Below are 23,667 nucleotides of genomic sequence, written 5' to 3'. Positions count from 1 at the left end.
AGAAAGTGTAAGGTTTAACTTGTTTTTTTATTTTGGTACACCTATTTTCTTAAACTTATTTTACTATGTGCTTTGAACATAATCTAAAATGACCTTTTCACAAAATAGGTAAAAATTCATTAGTGTATTTTTTGTGGGTGTCTTTTGAAATATATTCAATATTCTAAGCAGGACTTCAACATTGCTAAACTAAAAATAATAATAATAATTTAAGTGAAAACCCAGTAAACACATGCATGGTCAGGAAATTAGTTGATATGTAGGTGTACACGTATGTGTGTGTACATATGTACATATACATTATGAAATAAGTGTAATTAAACATTAAAAGCAGAGTGAACTCCGAAGGTGGTTCTGTAGAGTTCCTGAAGATTATCTTTATGACTGTGAGTACCATTGTACTACAGTAATGGGGATAAGCTGAATAATAGAAACTATTTGTTGATTGATTGCTCACAAGGTTTTTCTATAATGCTAATTTAGTGAACTGGACCATATGAAAGTTACCCCAAGTAAATGTTTCTTGTCATTTTTTTCCCCCAGATATACAGTACCGTGTCACACTTGATTCACTAAGACAGATATCACGAAGTTTTTTCTCTGGAACTCAAGAAAGAAAGATTCAAAGAAACATCACAGTTCAAGAATCAGAATGCACTAAGCTTTCCTTCTACATGTTGGCAAGTAAATCATATGTTATAGTTGCTTTATTCCAAATCAAGAATAAAGCACAGATGTCTTATTTCAAGTCACCCATATTATTTTATTTTGGAGTGCACATCACAAAATAACCTTCATTTTATTTGGTCACTTTTATCAGACGATCACAGACCTGATCTTCTCATTTCCAAATACATTTCATAAGACTATCTTTCATCTTCCCTGTGTGTATGTTATCAGATACCCATATATTATGGAATAGCAAAAGGCACAGTGCACTGGTTGATAAGAGACCTTCTGCCTTCATTCACTTACTCATTTCTTGTATCCATTCATTTATTCTTTCAACTTGAAAACATCATTTAACTTTTGTGGGCCTCATCTGTCAAATGTAGATAAGTGGCTACATGCCCTGAAAACTTTTGGGCCATATGCTTTCCCGAGTCCCTTCTTATCCACTGAATTATGTATGTTGCTCTTTGACTTTAAATTGAAGAGGAAAAAATCTGTTATTTTTTATTTCATGATAACCTAAGTTTCTTTATGATACCTAAGTTTCTTTCTATTACAGTGATGAAGGAGCCTTAGAAAGCAAATTCTTAATCTCCAGAGATGGCTAGGAAGCCCTTTTGGACCATTTAAAATGCATTTTATTGAGTCATTGTGTAAATGGGGAACATTCCCAATAAGGGCAGGAGTTTCTTAAACATTTTCTTATAATGTACGTGGTACTTAAAAAAAGAGAGAGAGAGAGAGTGAGAGAAGAATGGATATTATGAGAAGACACTGATTTTAGTGACTGAGACAGACCTGGAGCTTGTACATGATCTTGGAATTTTAAAGGAAACAGGCCAGGTTTCTCCCACCTCTGACTTATTTCTGTATTATTGATGTATTCATATGCTACATGTTTAAAATATTATAGTTGGGGTAGGGAAGTGACAGAAAACATGCCCTGCTGGTGTACTGTATTTCTCCTCAGTGATTTTCAAGTTAATATTCCCCACGACATACATTGAAATCAATTTATCTGTCAACACTAACATCAATCTATAATCAGAAAAAACAATTGGAGTTATCCTCCTATCTACTTCATCAGAACTGAGCGTTTAGGAGTTCGAACTTGTATAAAATCCGAAAGGGCGTGAAACCAGATGTGGCACCGCCTCCAACCTAATAGAAGTAACTGTAGTATATATTTGTCCAAAATTTAGAATCTAGCTATGTCTGTGCACTATGTATGAACCAGTTTCAAAATTTCCAAAATTGTTTTGCATTTAAATGGATACTTTAACATTTGTTCCAGAGTCAGCCAGGATGGAATTTATAGCAAGGCTTCCCCACATTCCAAGTGATTTTCACCAACTTGTTTAGTCTCTTAGAGGCCCAGTTTTTCAAATGTAAAATAATGACTATAAGAGTCATTCATCTTGGAGGATGTTGAAATACTTCTCAATAATGTCTGTAAAGTTCATAATTCTGGACATGCCATAAATAATGGCCATTGCTGATGATAGTATAAAACAATATTGATTGCATTCATACTACTTACATATCACTTTATATTATGAAATTCTTACAACTCCAGGCATATATTATGCTAATTAAATTCAACTCAATTTAAATAAAGTTTGCTCTTTTGAAGTTGGGAGACTTTCCTAGAAGTATTACATGGCAATTTTTAGCCTAAGGTCTCAAGAGAAAAGATATTGTTATGCAAAGTACGGCACACCCAATCACTCCAGCAGGGCTCCCTAAGAAGCTAGAGGTGAATCAACTGGTCATACTCTGAAGCCTGTGCATTCCAGCCATGTCCCTTATCAAGGCAGAAGGCCACCTCTCTCCAGTGAAGCAAGAGGAAAGAAGCCATGACAAGGTCAGAGCATCCAGTAATGTGATACCAATGATAAAGTATTTTATGTTTCAACCTGTAGGACAAGCATGACTTTCGGGACTCTGTGAGGATAACTTTGGATTTTAATCTTACTGATCCAGAAAACGGGCCTGTTCTTGATGATTCCCTACCAAATTCAGTACATGAATATGTAAGTCAGATTTTTTAAAATTCAGAATACGTATACGTAAATATACTTGGGGAGAGAAACCTGTAACACACAGACATACACACACAACCCTAAATCTTTTTTTTTTTTTTTTTACAAAAAGAATGAGACTCTTCTAGACTTTTCTCAACTCTTCTACTTCCTATTGTTGGAGCTCAAGGGAACTTATAAATACCACCTTTTTTTTTTTTATCTCTCCTGAATTTAAGACCAATAGAAAGAAAGACATGGGTTGGCCTACTGGAACTCCCTTTGTTACCAACAAACACTGAGTGGCAGGGCTTGGTTTCAGCATACTGGGTGTCTTCCTACTGAACAAGGCTTAGACCACAGATTACCAAACATATCATCAGCAGTGCTCATCAATCTCAGGCCTTTTTCGTGTGGGCTCACCTCATAAAACTTGCAGAATGGAGATATAGACCAAGAATGTATGCTTTCCGTGGGCACACTGCTGCCCCAAGAGCAGGAGAGACGGGAAGGGACTGAGCTGTGTTCACCATGTTCCTGCTTCCAAATTCACAAAATCTGGTGTCCCACCCCTGAGAAGGAGTAAGTGAGCAAGTAGAAGGATGGGGTAGCACCAATGGAGGAGACATTAAGGATGGGGAATTCGTTTTCCCCATACCCATATCTTTCACTCTCCCTTTCTTCCTTTCAAATATATTTACTGTGTGTCTTACATGTACCAGACTTCAGAGCTTACAGACCAACCCAGGAAACAAGTATTAGGTGGGAAGTAAAGCATGTGCTCTGGAGGAGAACTTCATTGTTCTCTGGGAACTTTTGCCTAGGCAGAGAGCCAGGGGGTGCTCTCCTGAAGCTGTGATATTTAAATTGAGATCTGAAGCATAGGAGGATTTTCCATCCTATTCAGAGGAGTGGAGGGAGCAGTGTTTCATGCACAGGGATATGTGTAAAAGTTCTGAGGCACAAAGGAACTAAACTAAACTCTCTAGTGTGGCTGAAGCTAAAGAGCAAGGGGGGAAGGTGATATGGGATGAGGTGGGAGGCATAGGCAGGAACCAGATCATTCAGGACTTTGTGCTACTGCACAAATATTTTGAAGAGCAATAGAATGCTATGGATGCCTTTAATTGGTTCAGTGATAGCACTGGATTTGTATTTTTTTTTCAGGATTACTACAGCTGCAGTGTGGAAAATGATTGAAGGGAAATGATTGGAATTAGAGTGGGTGCAGGAGACCACTTAGGAAGCTGTTGCATTAGTTCAGGGAGGAAATAAGGATGACTAGACTAGAGGTGATGGTAACTAGAGGTGAGAAGATAGTTGGAAGATACTTAGAAGAAAGGTAGAATGGATAGCTCTTAATGAAGGTTTGGATAACGGCGTGTGATTAATGAGAAGAGGAGTCAGGGAAAGCTCCCAGTTATGTGGCTTGACCATTTTCTACCCTCTGACTGAGCTCTGTTACATTCCTAAGTATTTGATTCTTTTCAATAGGAAATCTCATAATCAGAGTTGAGCATTAAAGTATTCTCTCATAGATTTGGATCTTAGAGTACTTGACTTGATTTTTCTTGAAACTGTTCTAGTCTGGCAGACTAAAGCCAGTGAAAAACATCTGTGAAAATTGCATTATTTAAAGGACTAGAAGAATTTATATCCAGAAGTTTATTATTTTTCCCTATAAATTATAGGAATAAATCTAAAATTCCTTATGATTTCTGCAGTGGAATCTGTTCTCTTTGTGACTTGCTTAACTAAGTTTGGCAATATGTTTTCTCTTCTCAGCAAGTTAATAATTAATCTTCAATCATGCTTAACTAAATTTCAAAAAATACTTTTCTGTGACCATTTCAGATTCCCTTTGCCAAAGATTGTGGAAACAAGGAAAAATGTATCTCGGACCTCACCCTGCAAGTATCCACCACAGCAAAGGGCCTGCTTATTGTCAGGTCCCACAATGACAAATTCAATGTTAGTCTCACAGTCAAAAACAAAAAGGACAGTGCCTATAACACCAGAACCATAGTGCATTATTCTCCAAACCTAATTTTTTCAGGAATTGAGGTAAACTTTTAGTTTTATGTTTGTCTATTCATATAATCATTATTTATTAAGTCTACTTTTCCTGCTACTGAACTAATTGTTTTAGAAGAACTAATAATTGGGTTTAGAAGAACAGAGAGCATTTTGTAAAAATTAGTACTCACAAATGGTGAAAGTGCCAAACTTTTTTTAAAAAGGTTTTGCTTTGATAGATTTCTGTAGAGATCTGTGACTCTTTTCAGATTCAGTATGAGGCGAGGATCACTGTGATGCAGCAAAATCATGTTTCATGGAGGCATTATGCAGTGAAATTGAGACTAAGTCAAGGAAAAATATCAAAATAACAATCAAAGTCAAATAGTTTAATAGACGTACAGAGAGAGTAATGCATGCATGGAACAAAAAAAAAACCCCATGTTTACATAAAGAAACATCAAGATAGCATTTTTCATTTTCTATGTAAAATCCTTACATTGTTAAAAGAGGTGTTAACTTGTAATGTCTCATTGTCATGACAGAATATTTATCTTGGCAATAACATAGCTGCACAAGATGCTATATCAGGAATAATAATGAGCACTTCCAAATTTGAACTTTTCTTTTAATTCTTATCTCTGAATTAATCCCCTTTATTTAAGATTCTGTTTATGTATGAATTAGTAATATATGTGATTCATATTGAAAACCAGTACCCTTATTAATATAATATTAAAACTCCATTGTCTAATTTCTGTAAATTCAGACTTTCACTGATATGTGTCTCCATTTATTAGGATATCATTTAAGGACATGATGACTAACAGAGCTTAAAAATATGTCCTTCATTACTACCACATATTTTAGATTCAGTCAAGAATGTTAATTATAAATCCAAATGTGCAAAGTGATACTGGGAAAATATTACCACTGAATTTTTTTCTGGAAAGGGGACTATATTAAAAATTATTGCCAGTATTCTCTTCAACTGACTTCATGGCCTCGGTAGAGAGGCCTCTACATCTTTTAACAGTAACAACAATAGTAATAATAATGACAGTCTTTTCTTGAGTCATATTATATTCCAGACACTGTTCTCAGGGTCCCACTTATTCAATTCTCATTAAGCAAATAGGTATTATTGTACTACAGAGATTCTAATAAAATCTCTTTCTGTCATGTTTTAACCTTTCTATAACTGCATTTTACAGTTGATATGTTTATTTAGCTGGCAGCATTATTTTTCCTTCCTATTGGTACACAAAATAATGGTGAGTCTCAGTGGCATTTCCGATTTGATGAAATAGAGTATCACTAGCCTCACCTGACAGAAAATCAGGCTCAGAGAAGTGAGGAGTCTTGGCAAGGAGAAAGCTAACAGTGATGGAGTCAGAATTTAAATTCTGGGGGTGTCACATCAGAGCTCATGGTCTTACCACTTCACTGAACTCTTCTTATGATAGGTATTCACTGTGGGCTTCCATGTGGCCGAGTAATATGTGTGGATTATTTAGTCACCTGTGCAGTACATGCTGTTAGTACCTCCATTTTACATTGGAAAGTCTAGACAGGATAAGATGTGATGTGCATTGTCCCTGTTTCCCTTAACTTACATGATGTTTTCAGATTTTCCATGGATGGTGAGACAGGTGATCACAGAATAATGTGACTCTCCCAACTAAATTGAGGGGCAGATCTTAGCAAGGCAGAATCCAAGGCATACCTGGAAAAATTCTAGAAAACCAAGTTCCAGTATTTCACCTGTGTGTCTGCTCTAATTCTGTTTACTCTTTCTTCCAAGGCTATCCAAAAAGACAGTTGTGAGTCCAATCATAATCTCACATGTAAAATTAGATATCCCTTCCTGAGAAGAGAAGAAGAGGTAAGCAGATTATAAAACATACATGTGGCAATTTGATATGAAAAATACCGTATTCAAAGTTAAATATATAAATCCCTCTAATGGTATTTCAGCCTGATATAGATGAGAAGTTTGAGTTCACAATATTGAGATGTTGGAATCAAAAGTCAATTATGGCATGAGTCAAACTCAAATATTAAAACCAAATTAAACATTTATACTTAATAATGTATCTGATAGTAGTAGGCTTTTCTGGCCTGTAGAAAAAACGAATCTTTCAAACAGGTTGGTTTAGATCTTTGTATAGAATTTTTTTTCATTTCTCTCTCTTTTTTAATAATATCCTCACTGAGATATAATTCACGTACCATAAAATTCACTCATTCAAGTGCACAATTCAGTGTGTTTTTATATATTCACCAGATAGTGAATTGTACAGCCATCACCACAATCAATGTTAAAACATTTTCACATCTCCAAAAGAAACTCTGTACACCTTACCAATTACTTGTCTTTTTTCTCCTCCAGTCCTTCCCCCAACCTCAGGCAACCACTAATCTACTTTCTTTATGGATTTGTCTGTCCTGAACATTTCTTATAAATAGAATCATATATTCTGTGGTCATTTATGACTGGCTTTTTTCACTTAGCATGATGTTTTCAAGGCTCATACATGTATCAATAGTTCCTTTTCATTTCCAAATAATATTCCATTTTGTGGATGTATCCTATTTTATTTAGTCATCTATCAGGTGATGGGCATTTGTTTCTACTTTTTGGCTACTATGAATAATACTATGAATATTTGTGCACAGGTTGTCGTGTGGACATATGTTTTTCAGTTCTCTTTGGGTGGAATTCCTGGGTTCTATGATCATTACATATAACATTTTGAGAAACTGGAAAACTGTTTTCCAAAGTGACCGCACCATTTTTCATTCCTGTCAGCGATGTATGTGTTTCTCAACATTGTTATCACCTATCTTTTTAATTATAGCCCTCCTAGTGGGTGTGAAGTAGTATCTCATTGTCGTTTTGATCTGCATTTCCTTAATGGCTAATGATGTTGAGCATCTTTTCATGTGCTTACTGACTGTGCATATATCTTCTTTGGACAGATAGCTATTCAGATCCTTTACTTATATTTCAATTGGGATGTCTTTTTTTATTACTGAGTTATAAGAGCTCTTCATGTATTCTGCATTCAAGTCACTTATCAGATATATGATTTGTAAATATTTTCTCCCATTCTGTTGTCTTTTCACTTTCTTGATGATGTCTTTTGAAACACAGAAGTTTTTAACCTTGATGAAGTCCAATTAATGTATTTATTCTTTTGTCACTTGTGCTTTGCTAACCCAAGATCAAAAGATGTACTCCTATGTTTCTTTCCAGGAGCTGTATACTTTTAGCTCTTACATTTTGGTCTATGATCCATTTTGATGAATTTCTGTGTATGGTGTAAGAAAGAGTCCAACTTTATTTTTTGTGTGTGTGTATTAAGTTGCCCCACACCATCTGTTGAAAAGGTTATTCATTCCCCCATTGTCTTGGCACTTTTATTGAAAGTCTGTTTATTTTTTGACTCAATTGTATTCATTGATCTGTGTCTATCTTTATGTCAGTACACATGTTTTGTTTTGTATTTGTTTATTTACTTATTTATTTATTTATTTATTTTTATTTATTTTGAGAGAAAGAGCATCAGCAGGGGAGGGGCAGAGAGAGGGAGAGAGAGAATCCCAAGCAGGCTCTGTGCTGTCAGCCTGACGCAGGGCTCAACCTCATGTACCGTGAGATCTTGACCTGAGCCGAAATCAAGAGCTGGACACTCAACTGACTGAGCCACCCAAGTTCCCCATTTTGTTTTGTTTTTGAATGTTTATTTATTTATTTTGAGAGAGAGAAAAAGAGAGAGAGCATGTGCATGTGTGTGTGAGTGGGGGAGGGGCAGAGAGAGAGGGAGACAGAGAATGCCAAGCAGGCTTTAAGCTCAGCACAGAGCCTGATGGGAGGCTGGTTCTCACAACTGACCATGAGATCACCACCTGAGCCAAAATCAGGAGTCAGACGCTTAACCAACTGAGGCACCCCACCTAGGCACCCTTGTTAGTGCACACTGTTTTTATTACTATAACTTCTTGGTAAGTTTTGAAACCTGAATGTAAGTCTTTTAGCTATGTTCTCTTTTTCAACATTGTTTGGCTTTTCCAGTCCCCTGTATTTTCATTTGGAATTGAGGGTCAGCTTGTCATTTTCTACAAAAAAAAGAGCCAGCTAGGAGTTTTATAGGAATTACATTGAATCTGTGTATCAATTTGGGAAGTATTGCCATCTTAAAAATATTAAGTCTTTGATCCATTACCATGGGATGTCTTTCTATTTATTTAGATATTTAATTATTTTCAAAAATGCTTTCTATTTTTCAGAATACAACTTTTGCACTTCCTTTGTTAAATATATTTCTAAGCATTTTATTCTTTTTAATGCTGTTTTGGATGAAATTCTTTTCTTAAATTTGTCTTCAGATTATTTATTGCTAATGTATAGAAATATGAATGATTTTTAAATACTAATCTTTTATCCTGAAATCTTGCTGAAATTATTTATTAGTTCTAATAGTTCTTTAGAAGATTCCATAGGATATTCTATATACAAGATCATGTCATCTGCAAATAGGAGCACTCTTTTTTTTCTTACCTAAATGCCCTGGCTAGAACCTACAGTAGTAGTTGAACACAAGTGAGGAGAGTGCCTTCATGTCTTTTTAAAGACCATATTCACTTCCATGAAAAACAGAGAATAATTATTTCATTTAATGATAAACAACATATTTGCATATATTTTCATTGAAAGTTGCTTTTCAGTATGAATATTTCCTCCTCCATTCATATGGAGTTAATGAGGGAAATATTTAGTCAAAGTGATTGAGATAAGAAGATACTTTACTTACATGCCTTAGTCTTAAAAAAGGGAGAGAGAGAGAAATACTATCTCAAATACTTATTTCAGCTTCTTTACATTATAATATTTTGTAATATAAGACTTCAAAACAGATCTTTGTCATCTTCATCGCACATCCTAAGAAGTTGATAAACGGAGTTGGACATCTGGAAATGGCACATATATAATGAAGTCACTTAGCTTTTCTTTTGCAAATGAGAATTATGAAAGGCCTTTTCCCTTGACACATGTGGCATGGCTACTGGTGATTGAAGAAACTACAAATGACTGTAATTATCATTGAATTCAGTAAATCAGTTTAGCTATGAAACTAACTAGATGTGCCAGTTTACTTTTGGAATCTATTTCTTCACTATCCCAAATAAAATTTACTGTGAAATTGCATTTCTTCCCTATCAATCCATAAAGCATATATCATATTTGAAAAAGTACACCCATAATTTCCATTTTTACATGGAAATAGTGAATGTCGACTCATGTCTACACTTTCCCCTGACCACTTTAATTAACCATAGAATTATGTCCATTTCTTAAAGAATAATGACATGGAAATAAAAATGTTACATTTCAGCCATTTAGAGATATTGATTGCAATCTTAATTATTTCTCAAGCATTTTTTTCTTTCTTTAGAAATTCCTTGCTAAAAGCTCAAATCAAAGTTTCTCATGCCATCAATAGAGAAATGGGAAGATAATTTTCAAGTAATTTTTGCATGGGCTTTGCACTTAGAATATACTTTGATTTCAAAATCTATATTTATAGTTTAAGCATTTCAGTATCAGGTCAAAATGGAATGGGCACCTTCTTTAGCCTTACTTTTCTGCTAGCATCTTTCCTAGTTCTGAAGACTCATAAAAAATTCCAAGACTTATATGTGCACACCAGTCAGGGAGCTAAGGAAAAGCAGAACAAAAAGGAGCTCACTGAGAGACTCTGGCAGTTTGACCCTTTGTAAAGTATTGTAGTTCAAGCCCACCCAATAAAGCTTCTATTGGGATTATGATTGCTACTTCAAAGCAAGAAGAAAACAGCAGAGCTGAGGATTCTTTAAAAAATGTTTTTTAATGTAGCTCAAAATATATGTAAGAGAAGAAAATACAGAAGAAAACTCCACACATATATGGTACAACCATACAAATCTCATGACACCTGAATTCTAGTTCTCATGACACCATTCATCCCTTCTATGAATGAGCCTAAATTGATTAAAAGACCTTTAAAATCAAAGTTTAAAAGTACATGTATATCTTGTTCAATTTTTGAGATGTGATGAGGTTTTATTTTATAAGGTAAGATTTTGTAAATAACTTTATAATTTGAGTCTAAGTAATATCATTAATGTAATTAAACATTTTAATCAATGTAAACATTCTACTTCTTTATCTGCTACTAAACTAAAAATATTTTTATTTCATAGGTTACTTTCAAAATATTATTTCAGTTTAACACATCTTATCTCATGGAAAATGTGACCATTCATTTAAGTGCAACAAGGTTGGTCGATATGTATGCATGACTGTATGTGTTATAAGTGTATAATTTCTTCCATGTATTTAGAATATTTTGCTTTATAGATTCACTGGAACTTACAACTTTTATGATGATCAGTAAAAGTAGAAGGCAATGAACCCCTTTAGTTAACAAAAACATCCTTATGAACAATTAAAAATAAAGAAATTTTTATTTAATGGAACTAATACACCTAACTAGATTAAGCCATTGGTCTAGGAGCTGTAAAACATATTGCAATCATACATCACTTATATCTGCCAAATTTCATTTAAATTTATTTAGAAGTTTACAGGATTGCTAATTTAATTTTTACTGGCAGCCCATAGAGTCAACTGAATCGTTAGATGTCCTTAAAGGCTCTTTTTTTTTTTTAAGTTTATTTTATTTTTTTAGAGAGAGAGCACATGAATGGGGAAGGGGCAGAGAGAGAGGGAGAGAGAGAATCCCAAGCAGGCTCCATGCTGTCAGCTTGGAGCCCGACACAGGGCTTGATCCTACAAACCATCAGATCATGACCTGAACTGAAATCAAGAATCAGACGTTTAACCGACTGAATCACCCAGGCACACCTAGACTTAAAGTTTTATGATACCTTTTTGTAGTTTAATATATTTTATACAAAGAAGTCAGAGCTTCTGAAAGATATCATAGAATACCCAGACTAAAAATGAAAGGCTCATGAGGAAATTGAAATAGTGTCTTAACTTTCTTCTAAGTGTAATCATCCACTGGACCATAAACTTGAGATAAAGTTCTATCTTTTGTTGCTTTACTCCCCAGTAACTAGCATGATCCCTCATACTGAATTAATATAGAGTGAATGAATAAGTGAGAAAATAATGTGTAAATGAATTCTGTATGCTCAGTTTAACTCAACAAATATTTATTTGACATCTATGGACAAGGTATTAAATTAGTCCACAATAGGGAATAGAAAAATTAATATGGGCATGAACCTCCTCATAGGGTGAAAATTATAGCAGGGCACTGAGACTAGTATATAAATTATTATAATATAGGGTAGAACAAGGAAAATTCATTCGAAAAATGTAAACCATGTATCAGAAATTTTAAATTTTAAACAGAGGTTGAAATTATATCTACTGGGCAATAAGACCCCAAGAAAACTTTATCAAGACAATTGTAATTGAGAAAGACCTTAAAGGGTGGGTAACAATTCACAGAGAGGTTGGTAAATAGAATTAGGTAGAGCATTTTAGACAAAATATAGAGCTTGAGCAAAAACTCAAAGATGAACCACTAGATCTATTGGTGGAATACTAGATAATCCATTGTAGCTCACATATAGAGAATACATAAAGGAGTAACAGAAGATAAACAGAAGGTGTGCATTTTACCATGTTGTGGTAATGTGTGTTGAAATGTATTGAAATGTCAGGATGAGGCATTTTTTCTTAACTGAGCAAGTCCTAAGAAGCCAGAAAAGTTTTTGAGGGGTGAAGTCATATATACAGAGCTGTTTCTTAGGAAGATTAATTTAGCTACAGCAGGGAACAGGTGGGAGAAGAGGAGACCATCCATAGCAAAAGCCCAGTCACATAAATATCTATCACCCAAAGCAAGGTGCTGCCTTCACTGCCCTTTAGCTTGCACAAAGCTACTTAATACACTTGGGAATAGCAGAGCCATTAAAATGTCCTTGTTGTCCATTCTGTGGGACCAGATGCTAGGTGCTTGGTCACTCGGTGGAGGGGGTATGTGATAAAAATAATGAAATCTAACTCTCATTAGATATTTCTTACATCTAGGCACAATGTTAAGCACTTGGCACTTATTATAATTATTTATTTATTGATAAATCCCTGTTTTATAGATTAAGAAACCTTGGCAAAGAAAGATTAAATAATTTTAAGAAACCTTGGCAAAGAGAGATTAAAGTGTGTTAATGTTCAAGAACAATCCCATGCACTCTGGCCCCAGAGCCAGTGTTGGTAACTGTTACATACCTCACATGTGTGTTTTTTTTTTTAATACAGGGGAGTATGAGATACGCATATGTATGTATAAACATACATATGTGTTTACATAATACATAATTGAAATGACAACTTAAATCAAAGGAATAAATATATTCTGAACAAATAACATAAGCATCAAGCAATAAGCACAGAAAGACTATTAAAACAAGAAGATCAAAGATTTTATATTGACTCTCCACCATGTGACCCTAGTTGAGTCTTTTGGTGAGGTCCTTGTCTATAAAGAATAAATTAGAATCACTTGTATGATTTGTGTTAAAAACACAAATTCCTAGGCCCCAACTCAGATCTACTAAATCTGTATTTCAAGAAGAGAAACCCAATAATCTGCGTATTTAACAATTGACCCAAGGATATTTATCATAATCCTTCTAAAGAAGTTTGAGAAACCTTGGACTAAATTGGTGTAGTTTTCAACCCAAGCTGCAGCTCAGAATCAGCTTAGGAAATTTAATAATACCCACCCCCCCTCCCCACCCTGGTTTAAAAATGACAACAACAACAGAAACAAGAATTCTGTCCTTGGGGCGCCTGGGTGGCTCAGTCGGTTAAGCGTCCAACTTCGGCTCAGGTCATGATCTCACGGTCCATGAGTTCAAGCCCTGCGTCGGGCTCTGTGCTGACAGATCAGAGCCTGGAGCCTGCTTCAGATTCTGTGTCTCCCTCTCTCCTGACCCTCCCCCACTTTCACTCTGTCTCTTCCTGTCTCTAAAAAATGAATAAACATTAAAAAAAATTTTTTAAGAATTCTACCTGTTTATCCTTTTATTTAGTTGCCAAAATAAACTTCCCTTTCAAATGCTCAGAAATGTCTCTAAATAGTCAATGGTTTAATGATTTGTCCAAATGTGCTGTGTATTTCCTAGTGACAGTGAAGAGCCTCCTGAAGCCCTTTTTGATAATGAAGTTAATATTTCTATCCCAGTAAAATATGAAGTTGGACTTCAGTTTTACAGGTAGGAGGAAACTGCATTTTTATGTTGATGTCAGTCTACAAACCCAATGGTTCTCAAAGTGTGGTCTCTGGCCAAGGGCGTCAGAAGCACCTGGAAACTTGTTAGAAAGGCAGATTCTTAGCCCCACCCCAATCCACTGAATCAGAAACTCTGGGGCCCAGAAATCTGTGTCAAACAAGCCCTCCAGGTAATTCTCCTGCACTCAAAAGTCAGAGGCCAAGCCTACTAAATAATTTTAAATGTGAGGTGCTAATCATCCTGGATTACATTAGCAGTCCAGTCTTCTGTCATAAATGCAAGCTGCAGATCTAGAAGTACGTCACAAATGGCACTGTTCTTAGAGGGCACCAGCATGTTTCTTGACCATCGTTTCTCATTGTGAGGGATCTAGTCAGCCTGCCCATTCTGGACACACAAGATGAAATCATTTCTCATTGACAAGAGCTGTTTATTTCTTGCATTATTCTAAACTGTCCTTTCCCCTAAGAACTTCTGATCTATCCAAACACAAATCGTATTGGCAAAATTTCCCGCTATAATTTCTCTTGCTTAAGCAAGACTCCAAGCTCCCGTTAAATAAATATGTGCAATGTATACAGAAAGTGTAAGTATATGATTCTTATACTTTCACAGTTTAGTGTGAAATTCTGATCATTTTATTAATTTATTTTCTATGGCACTTTGCTTTTTCTGATAACAAACAACAAAAATGTGAGGATTATAGGATATACACATAAATTTTGTGTATATTACTTAGCCTCCGAATTCTATTTGCTGTTTTCTATCTTGCTGTTACCACTTCTCTTGGTACGATGATTTTCCAAGAATTTTTCATTTTATTAAAATAGAATTTTGGCAAATACCTATTTGTTTTATTATACTAAATTCCACCAAGTTCATCCAAAGAACATGGAGAATTTTATGGAAAAGATCGAATTTTTAAGTTTGGCAGTAATATAGGACTTTAATGTGAAAAGGTTAACAATTTTTTAAATCTATTAAATTTCAGCACTATGAAAAATACCAACTTTTAGTCTCATTATTCACTAAATGTAAATGATATTAGTGAATTAGTGGAAACTTTATACTTGGTAACAATGAAACTTTCAGTTTAAAAACTATGTATATTTTAGCATTTTAAGACCAAATAAACATTAGTGATTATTGAGTGAAATTATATAATCTTTCTCATCCTCCTCAAAGATTTAATTTTAGGTTTCAGAGTAGAAGAATTTGCCTCCAATTTGAAATTTGTACAAGTACTTTTTGTGGGATTACCTAGTATAAAGAAAAAGAATGAGGTCAAATAAAAGTTAAGCTTTGTTGTGTTTTGTTTTTCTTCTTTCAATTAATTCTCAGCTCTGCGAGTGAATACCATATTTCAATTGCGGCCAATGAGACAGTCCCTGAAGTTATTAATTCTACTGAGGACATTGGAAATGAAATTAATGTCTTCTACTTGGTAAGAAATTACCTCTAAATCAGTATAGTAAAGGAATAATTTGTAAGTTTATAAATTAAAGTATTAACAGACACATAGAAACCTGCTGATTCAACAGTTAATCCCTATATTCCAGAATATTTTTTTATAATTTCACTATTTTGAAGTAATTTTATTTAAATAATTATTGATATTTATACTTTGAAGCAATTTTAAAAATCTAAATTTCTAATTTCCTCCTAAGACACAGTTAGATGACTTCCTAGAAAAAATAAACTTCTAAAACCAAAGAGATACTACCTATAAACCTGTAGACTTTATTTGCATTGCAAGTGTGAATGAAAAAAAAACACTTTAAAAAATAATTATGACTATTTCAGAAAATTGATTACTTCAGATGTCTTGGTAATATTTTCCTTTACTCAACAAATAAATATGTGTCTCCTTCAGCTCATTGCTACCTTTCATATGTTCCTTGTACCACATCCTTAAGTGATGTTTTCTGTTACATTTATTTTTCTCTTTGAATTCATCATAATGAACTTTCCTAACCACTATAGCAAACAATTACGGAATTGAGCCAGACTTGCATTTTAGGTAATGCCTACTTACAGACACAGACTCAAGTATGTTATTCAAGTAAAAGAGGGTCCAATTCAAATGATGAATTTAAATATATATTCAGAAGTATGAATAATGCAATGTTATTATAGGTGAAAATGGTCTTAATCTCTTTCCAGTGAGAAAGGAAGTTCTCTTACAAAGTGAAATAATTGTATACTCTCAAGATGCGTTCCATTGTTTTCATCTGTGCTCCTTGCTGAAATTCCTATGACAAGCCATACTCTAGAAATTAGTATGAATGCCAGTCACTTCATTACTGAGATAAATCTTTGAAATTTAGGCTGCCAAGTTCTTCTAACTCCATTTGCTATTCCCAGATTAAAGAATTCAGCAAAACACAAGGAAGGAGAGAAAAAAGAGAGGAATTTTTAACATTATAGATCTTCATATGTTGTTACTTATTAGGGACCAAACTTGAAACATGTACTCTCAAACTATTGTAAATAATGTTGATAGAAATAACATTGTTAAGAATATCCTTGAGCATAATATTTTGTATGTCTGATTATTTTTTCTGGAATAAAATCTAAAATTGGAGTAATGGAATAAAAAATAATATGAACATTTTCTTAGGTGAGAGCCAGTGAATTTACTGCTAGAAATTTACTATAGGAAATTATTGGTGGTAGAAAGATTTATTCTCAGAGATATTCTTTTTTTTTTAGTTTATTTATTTATTTTTAAGTAATGTCTACACCCAACATGGGGCTCAAACTCACAACCCCAAGATCAAGAGTCACATGCTCTTCTGACTGAACCAGCCAAGCACCCCTGGGAGATACTCTTATCAGTGTCATTTATAGTAGTTTAAAAATTGAAACCTGGGCACAATCTAAAAGCTTAACCACATGAAATTGCTTAAATAAATTATCATATAGTTATTCAATGGAGAGACAGCTATTAATAATAGTTCAGAGGGCCAATTTAATTTAATTTAATTTTTTTATTTTAGAGAGAGAGAGCATATAAGCAGGGGAGAGAGGCAGAGAGAGAGAGAGAGAGAGAGAGAGAGAGAGAGAAAGAATGTTAAGAAGGCCCCACACCTAACACATGGTGCCATCCCAGGACCCTGGAATCATGACCTGAGTGAAATCAGGAGTTGGATGCTCCATCAACTGAGCCACCCAGATGCCCCACAGAGGGCATATTTTAGGTTAAAGAAATCTTGATTCTGCTATCTATAAGCTCTGTGATCATGGAAGTTCTTTATTCTCATTCTAACCTTGTTTCCTCATAGGTAAAATAGGGGTAATAAGAGAATCTACCTCATAGGGCTGTTAAAGGGTTAAAGGCAATAATGCAAGCAGTGCCCGGAATATAAATAAATGTTTAACATAAGTAAATATTGATACTGTGATTATTATTAAGCAGCTAATAAAAGTCATATTCTTAAATGTTCTTTAAGTTTATAGGAAAATACCATGACAATACATTTTACAAGTGAGATGCCAAATTTTATATTTTATATGATACAAATTTTATAATATATGCATAAATGTAAGTGATAGGTAAATTGTACACTAAAATGTCACCAATGTAGTACAACTGTAGGAAACTTCTGTTTATTTTCAATATTTTCCAATATTTCTGTAAAGAACTTTGTTTTTAATCAGAGAAAATGAATGTTAATTACAAATTACATGATTTTTTTTTTACATTTTGGAAGAAAACAGATGGAATTAGACTGGGAGGCCATGGCAGGGAAGTTCAGGGCATATTACAATAAGAAGGCGAGTGTCAAAGAGCATGGTTAAGAAGCCAGGCACCGCTGGTCAGGAATTTCTAGAATTCCAAGATTAAGGGATGCATTTAGATTTGGCAACCACAGGGAATTGTTTCAGATCTGTGTAGCTCTCTGTCCAGAAGTTTCAGTTAGGTAGATCAGTTGGATTTCCTGGCATCTGTAGATTAAGAAGCTTCCTACTCCCCTAAGGATTTGGCCCAGGAAGGCTGTGAAGAAGGCATAGATCCTGGAAATTATGCTTGAGTGGAAGAAGAGAGGGCTATAGCACCTGGTTGCTCCAATTTGATTGCACCTCTTCTACCTGTGAGGACTTTTGAACAGTAAATTCAGGTTCCTGCTGAACCTCATCCTGCCCAACTTTGAGCATCCCTCTCTATGGGCTACACTCACCTTTGGTGGCATGCTGTGATAGTAAGTTTGAATTTCAGCTTAATGGATAAAAATAGATGGGCATTGAGAGGAGAGGCAATGTGACTCTCATCCAACCAGATTATCGATTGTTATTGACCCAGTAGCCATAGCTGGGGATACAGTTATGCAAGGAAGCAGGTGCATATCTGGTTTGCCTGTGCAGTGGTGACAGATCCCATGTAGCTGGGCTGAGGGACGATTTGTGGTCTTAGGAAATTATGGCAAGCACATTGAAGCAAACAAAATATGCTCTCTTGTTCTGAGTCGATCGAGTAAATAAATGTTCTCCTTCCTTCCCACCTCCAAAAGACTAACTAGTATGTCCAAAAAGATGATAAGCATGGTAAATTGACAAAAAAAAATTAATTCTGAATTTCCTTAATCCCAGTCCTATTTTGGGAGTGGGAGCGGGAGCGTGAAGGAACAATATATATTTGTAGCTGATACATATGGCCACTATTGAACATCCCTATTTTTTGCTTAGTTATTTCAGTTCTCTGTCCAGTGCCATCAACTGTCTGAATTCACTTTCGGGTTCAAAATATTTCACAATTTAATTCATCAATTAAGAACAGGCATTCTGAATAATACAGAAAGGGTGCTACTGGAAGAGGAACAGAGGATTAACCTTTCTATTTTTTTTTCCTGTAGATTAGAAAAAGTGGACATTTTCCGATGCCAGAACTTAAGCTGTCAATTTCATTTCCCAACTCGACATCAGACGGTTATCCTGTGCTATACCCAAGTGGATGGTCATCTTCTAATGTAAGTCATGTGTGCCTTGGAATTACATCATTATTGTTATCCTTTTCAGTATGTATTTAAAGCCTTTTGTTTTGCGTGCCATTTCTGATAAAGAATTTACCAAAGTAACATGGAGAAGTATTTAGAAAACTTTAAATAATAATAATGACTTCCACTGACTACTTAGTAGGTATGTTAGTTTCCTACAACTGCTGTGGTAACAAATTACCCCAATTGGGTGGCTAGACACAACAGAAATTTATTTTCACACAGTTCTGGAGGCCAGTGTCTAAAATCAAGGTGTCAACAATGCTCGTTCCCCCTGGAGGCTCAGAGGGAGAATCTGTTCCGTGCCTCTCTCCCAGCTTCTGGTGGCTGCTGTCACCACTGAGCGTGCATTAGCTGGTGGTGGCATAAGTGCAATCCCTGCCTCTGTCCTCACATGCCTGTCTTCCTCGTGTTCCTGTGCTTTCACCTCTTCTGTCTCTCATTACACACTCACCAGTGGACTTAGAGCCCATTCTAAATCCAGAATGACCTCATCTGGAGATCTTTAATTACATCTGCAAGGACCTTGTTTCCAAACAAGGTCACATTCACAGGTTCCAGGTGCTAGGACTTGGGCATATGTTTTTGAAATCATATCCACCAGAGTAGATTTTAGATAACTACTTGTTGACTTGTGCCTTAAAATGTGTGTTATATTGTTATAGCTTTAATTTGTTTGAGGTGATCAAACAGCTTTGTAAGAAGACTTTTGATTGCTCCTAAGAACACACACAGCTGCACATAAAACAGCACAGTACTATTTACTCACTTATCCCAAACAGTAGCAATATCACACCCACTTTGTACCTATAGCTTTGAATGAGTCAATGCGGTAAATTGTTATGGTTCAGTCTCTAAGACATAGAAAATTGTAATAAATATTCAAGTAATGCATGCATATTTTCAACATTTGACAATCTTCTTTTCAGAGATTTAAGTTAAATTGTTCTCAGAAATCAAAAAATAGCAATAGTGATAGTTGGATTATAATATTTAAATGCTCTCCTATAAGCAAGGAAAAATTAAAGCTCTACCATTTCTCTCTAATCCCAAAAAGGAAGATTTGTGGGCATGTGGAAAAATTAAAATTGTACCTTTCCTATTACTTATGAACCTTTATCCTTACTACCTTTTATCAAGGATGTAGAGAGTCTTGATGAGCAAGAGCTTTATTAGAGCAAGTCTAGAAAACCAATCCAAGCACTAGCTGTCTTGTAAACCTGCCATTTTAACCTTTATAGGTTACTTACATCTTCCTCCCACATAGACCAAGTGTCTTGTTCTTGGTGTTTAGAGACTCACAAAATATTATTGGATGGATACATAAATACAGACAAAAGTTCCTCTCTTTTTTGTTTGTTTCACAAACCATCATATGAGCCATCATATTGAATAACAAATGCTAACCCCTTTTTTTTTTCAGTAGAGTTTTTAAGTTCTTTTCTCCCTTTGTATTATGGGAATTTACAAACTAATGTTTGATGAAAACAATAATTTTTTTAAAAAATTTTCTAATGTGTATTTATTTTTGAGAGAGAGAGAGAGAGAGAGAAAGAGAAACAGAGCAGAAAGACAGGGAAACACAGAATCTGAAGCAGGCTCCAGGCTCCGAGCTGTCAGCATGGAGCCCGACACAGGGCTTGAACCCACAAACCACAAGATCATGACCTGAGCTAGGCAAGGAAGTCAGACACCCAACCGACTGAGCCACCCATGAAAAAAATAATTTAATGAGTGTATGAATTATGCAATAGTGCTTTCTACTAACATCCTTCTGTTTCCAAAACAACCTCAGTGATATCTATCAAAATTCAAAAGTAGCATGCTAGCGTAATTATAATCTGGGAGTGGGTGTATATGGCTGCTACAGAATAGCTTCTTCCATATTGCACATTTATGAAGATGCATCTTACATCTCTGACAATGGCTGTCATTCACAGATTCTTCACATTATTGTACTAAGTCATTTTTCCCTCTGACATCTGGCATTGTCTGATAAAAGAAATACTTTCATTTCTTAGAATGCAAACTGCAGACCCAGTAGCCTTCAGGACCCGCTTGGTATCAACTCTGGGAAGCAAATGATTATATCAAAATCTGAAGATCTCAAACGAGGCACAATTCTGGTAAATTCAGATAACCAAGACAAGTGCTACTTTTATCTCATGCTTTTTAAGTGAATAAATTCAATATCAATCTAAAAATTACTATCTTTTAGAATATTTTAATATGTTATCTTTTTATTAAATGGCAAAGATACTAATATATACCTCTGGACATTTAAACAGGACTGCAGCACATGTAAATTTGCTACAATCACGTGTAATTTGATTCCTTCTGACATGAGCCAAGTGAATGTTTCACTTATCTTATGGAAACCAACTTTTATAAAAGTAAGTGATTGCATTGTTCTCTGCTATTATTGAATTAACAAATATTTGTTCGTTACTTAGTATGTGCAAAGCAGAGTGCTTCTGTAGAAAGAACTAGAAATATTTTTTAAAATGTGGTCCAAGCTCCAGCTCTATTGAACCAATGATTTGGGTCTCATTTTTCCTTGTCTGTTGGCAACTAAGTTATCTCAAACGTACCCTTTCAGATATATACTCTTTTATCAGTCTCTCTTATTATTTTTTTGCACATCTAGAAATAAATACCTATGCAGTATTAAAGTTTGAATTTATCTTCCTACTTTAGAACTCAGTTAAGGGACAAGGAATTATAGAGAGACAATCCTTGACACCATTAACAACAAATAGACCTAACGTATATTATGGATTCATCGTATTAGATCAGACTTTACATATATATATACACACACACACACACACATGCATACACATTTATATGTACTATGTATATATACTTACAGATATATATTTATTTTTATATTATATATATTTTATATTTATTGATACATTTATGTAATTTATGTATATATTATATTTATATAATATGACATATATAAATATAAATATATTTATATTTAGGACATTTTTTAGCTCCTAGTAGTCAAATCTGTCTGGCAACAAACTACTTTAAAACTTAATCCATTGTATTTTGTGTGATTTGTGTCTCTATTACAAGTGGTGAATTATATAAAATTTCCATTTTTAGGTTTGACCATATTAAGTTGCTATTTTGTAAATCACAAACTATTGGGTATTGGCAATTTCACGTTTAATCCTAAAAAGCTTCTGTATAAACTTCGTTACCAGAGCATAGCTGTTTCATACCTAGCTAGCTACATGAAAGTGGGGCGTGGCTTGAGATTTGGTTTTGCTAAGGATAAATCTGAAGAAAATGATTTTGAAAATTTTTCATTCTATAACAAGGATCTAAGTGACAGTTCGAGTGCAGAGAGGAGGGGAGGGTGATCATTTGAAACCACCATTCCCATCTGGATGTTAACAAAACCAGTGTTTTTAGTCTCTCAGGAAAATCTCAATTTTAAAAATCGCACTAGCTCAAGCATGACTAGCTCTCACTGTGATTAGCATAATATATTGAAAATAAATCCTGTTTGCTTTTCAGGCACGTTTTTCGAGCTTAAATCTTACTGTAAGGGCAGACCTTCAGAGTGAAAATACATTACTGATTTTAAGTACTGGCAATCAAAAAAGAGAGGTAAGTACAACTCTAAGTTTTGAAAGCCTTATACATTTCACTCTGGATTTTGTGACACAACGTTTTATAATTGCTTATAGTCCCTAAAACAGTGACTAGCCAGTCACTGAGTAACAGACACTTTTTGCTTCAAATTATACTTAATTAGCTTCAAGTGTGATTTCAGTCTTCTTTGTAAGAAACTGGGAAAAAACCATGATATTTACAATTAACATGCCACGTTTGACTTTACTGCTTGTAAGTAACTATCACAATAAATTGATGTTTTTACTTTCACCTTGATAACAAATGATGCATTTGTAATTTACCTCCTTAAAAACCAACATTATAAAATGCAATTGACATTTGAAGAGCAAACTTAAAAAATGCTTTACAGAAAGTAATGGTACACTGTACAGAAATAAATGTAAATTTTTAAAGGTTTTCTTCATTTAGTCATTGGGAAATCTGAAGCAAAAATGAGATATTATTCCCTCATACAAATTCACACTTTAGTCATTGGTAAAAATAAAATGGTTTGAGTTTTTTCCTACTGTATTATTATAAAATAAGGCCAGAGTACTAATTATAGATGTGGATATATAAGCATGATTTCTCCTCTTCTCATGGGAGAGTTTAAATATCCCATGTGGATAGTGTGAGTCATAACATTTTATTTAAGAGCTACCTAACATTCAGATGTTGCTTAAAAATTTCTTATTTCAGGGACGCCTGGGTGGCTCAGTCAATTAAGAGTCCAACTCTTGGTTTCAACTCAGGTCATAATCTCATGGTGGATTGTGGGATCGAGCCCCACATCAGGCTCCACACTGAATATGGAACCTGCTTGGGATTCTCTCTCTCCCTCTCTCTCTCTGCTCCTCTTCTGCTCACACTCTCTCTGTCTGTCTGTCTGTCTGTCTCTCTCTGTCTCTCAAAAATAAATAAATAAACATTTTTAAAAAATTATTATTTCAAATTAATACGTATTTCAAATAATTCCAATGAACTCTGGTAAGTATTCACCTTTAAAGAATATATGC

The 23,667-nt window shown here is 34.6% G+C and overlaps 1 protein-coding gene across 3 annotated transcripts in view; it reads left to right on the top strand.

Moving 5' to 3' along the window:
• ITGA1 (integrin subunit alpha 1) overlaps window positions 1-23,667 on the top strand; it is a 158,395-nt gene that overhangs the window by 126,220 nt on the left and 8,508 nt on the right. For all 3 annotated transcript variants that reach the window (XM_003981422.5, XM_045037296.1, XM_045037300.1), the window contains exons 17-27: window positions 544-680; window positions 2,595-2,705; window positions 4,548-4,757; window positions 6,514-6,594; window positions 10,956-11,032; window positions 13,917-14,006; window positions 15,366-15,468; window positions 18,878-18,991; window positions 21,040-21,144; window positions 21,307-21,411; window positions 22,553-22,645. In XM_003981422.5, the coding sequence (XP_003981471.2) occupies window positions 544-680; window positions 2,595-2,705; window positions 4,548-4,757; window positions 6,514-6,594; window positions 10,956-11,032; window positions 13,917-14,006; window positions 15,366-15,468; window positions 18,878-18,991; window positions 21,040-21,144; window positions 21,307-21,411; window positions 22,553-22,645 (1,226 nt within the window). The remainder of the gene's footprint in view (window positions 1-543; window positions 681-2,594; window positions 2,706-4,547; window positions 4,758-6,513; window positions 6,595-10,955; window positions 11,033-13,916; window positions 14,007-15,365; window positions 15,469-18,877; window positions 18,992-21,039; window positions 21,145-21,306; window positions 21,412-22,552; window positions 22,646-23,667) is intronic.

This window comes from Felis catus, chromosome A1 (assembly GCF_018350175.1).
Source record: "Felis catus isolate Fca126 chromosome A1, F.catus_Fca126_mat1.0, whole genome shotgun sequence".
In the NCBI taxonomy this organism is placed as follows: domain Eukaryota; kingdom Metazoa; phylum Chordata; class Mammalia; order Carnivora; family Felidae; genus Felis; species Felis catus.
This window is presented reverse-complemented; position numbering and strand designations above follow the sequence as displayed.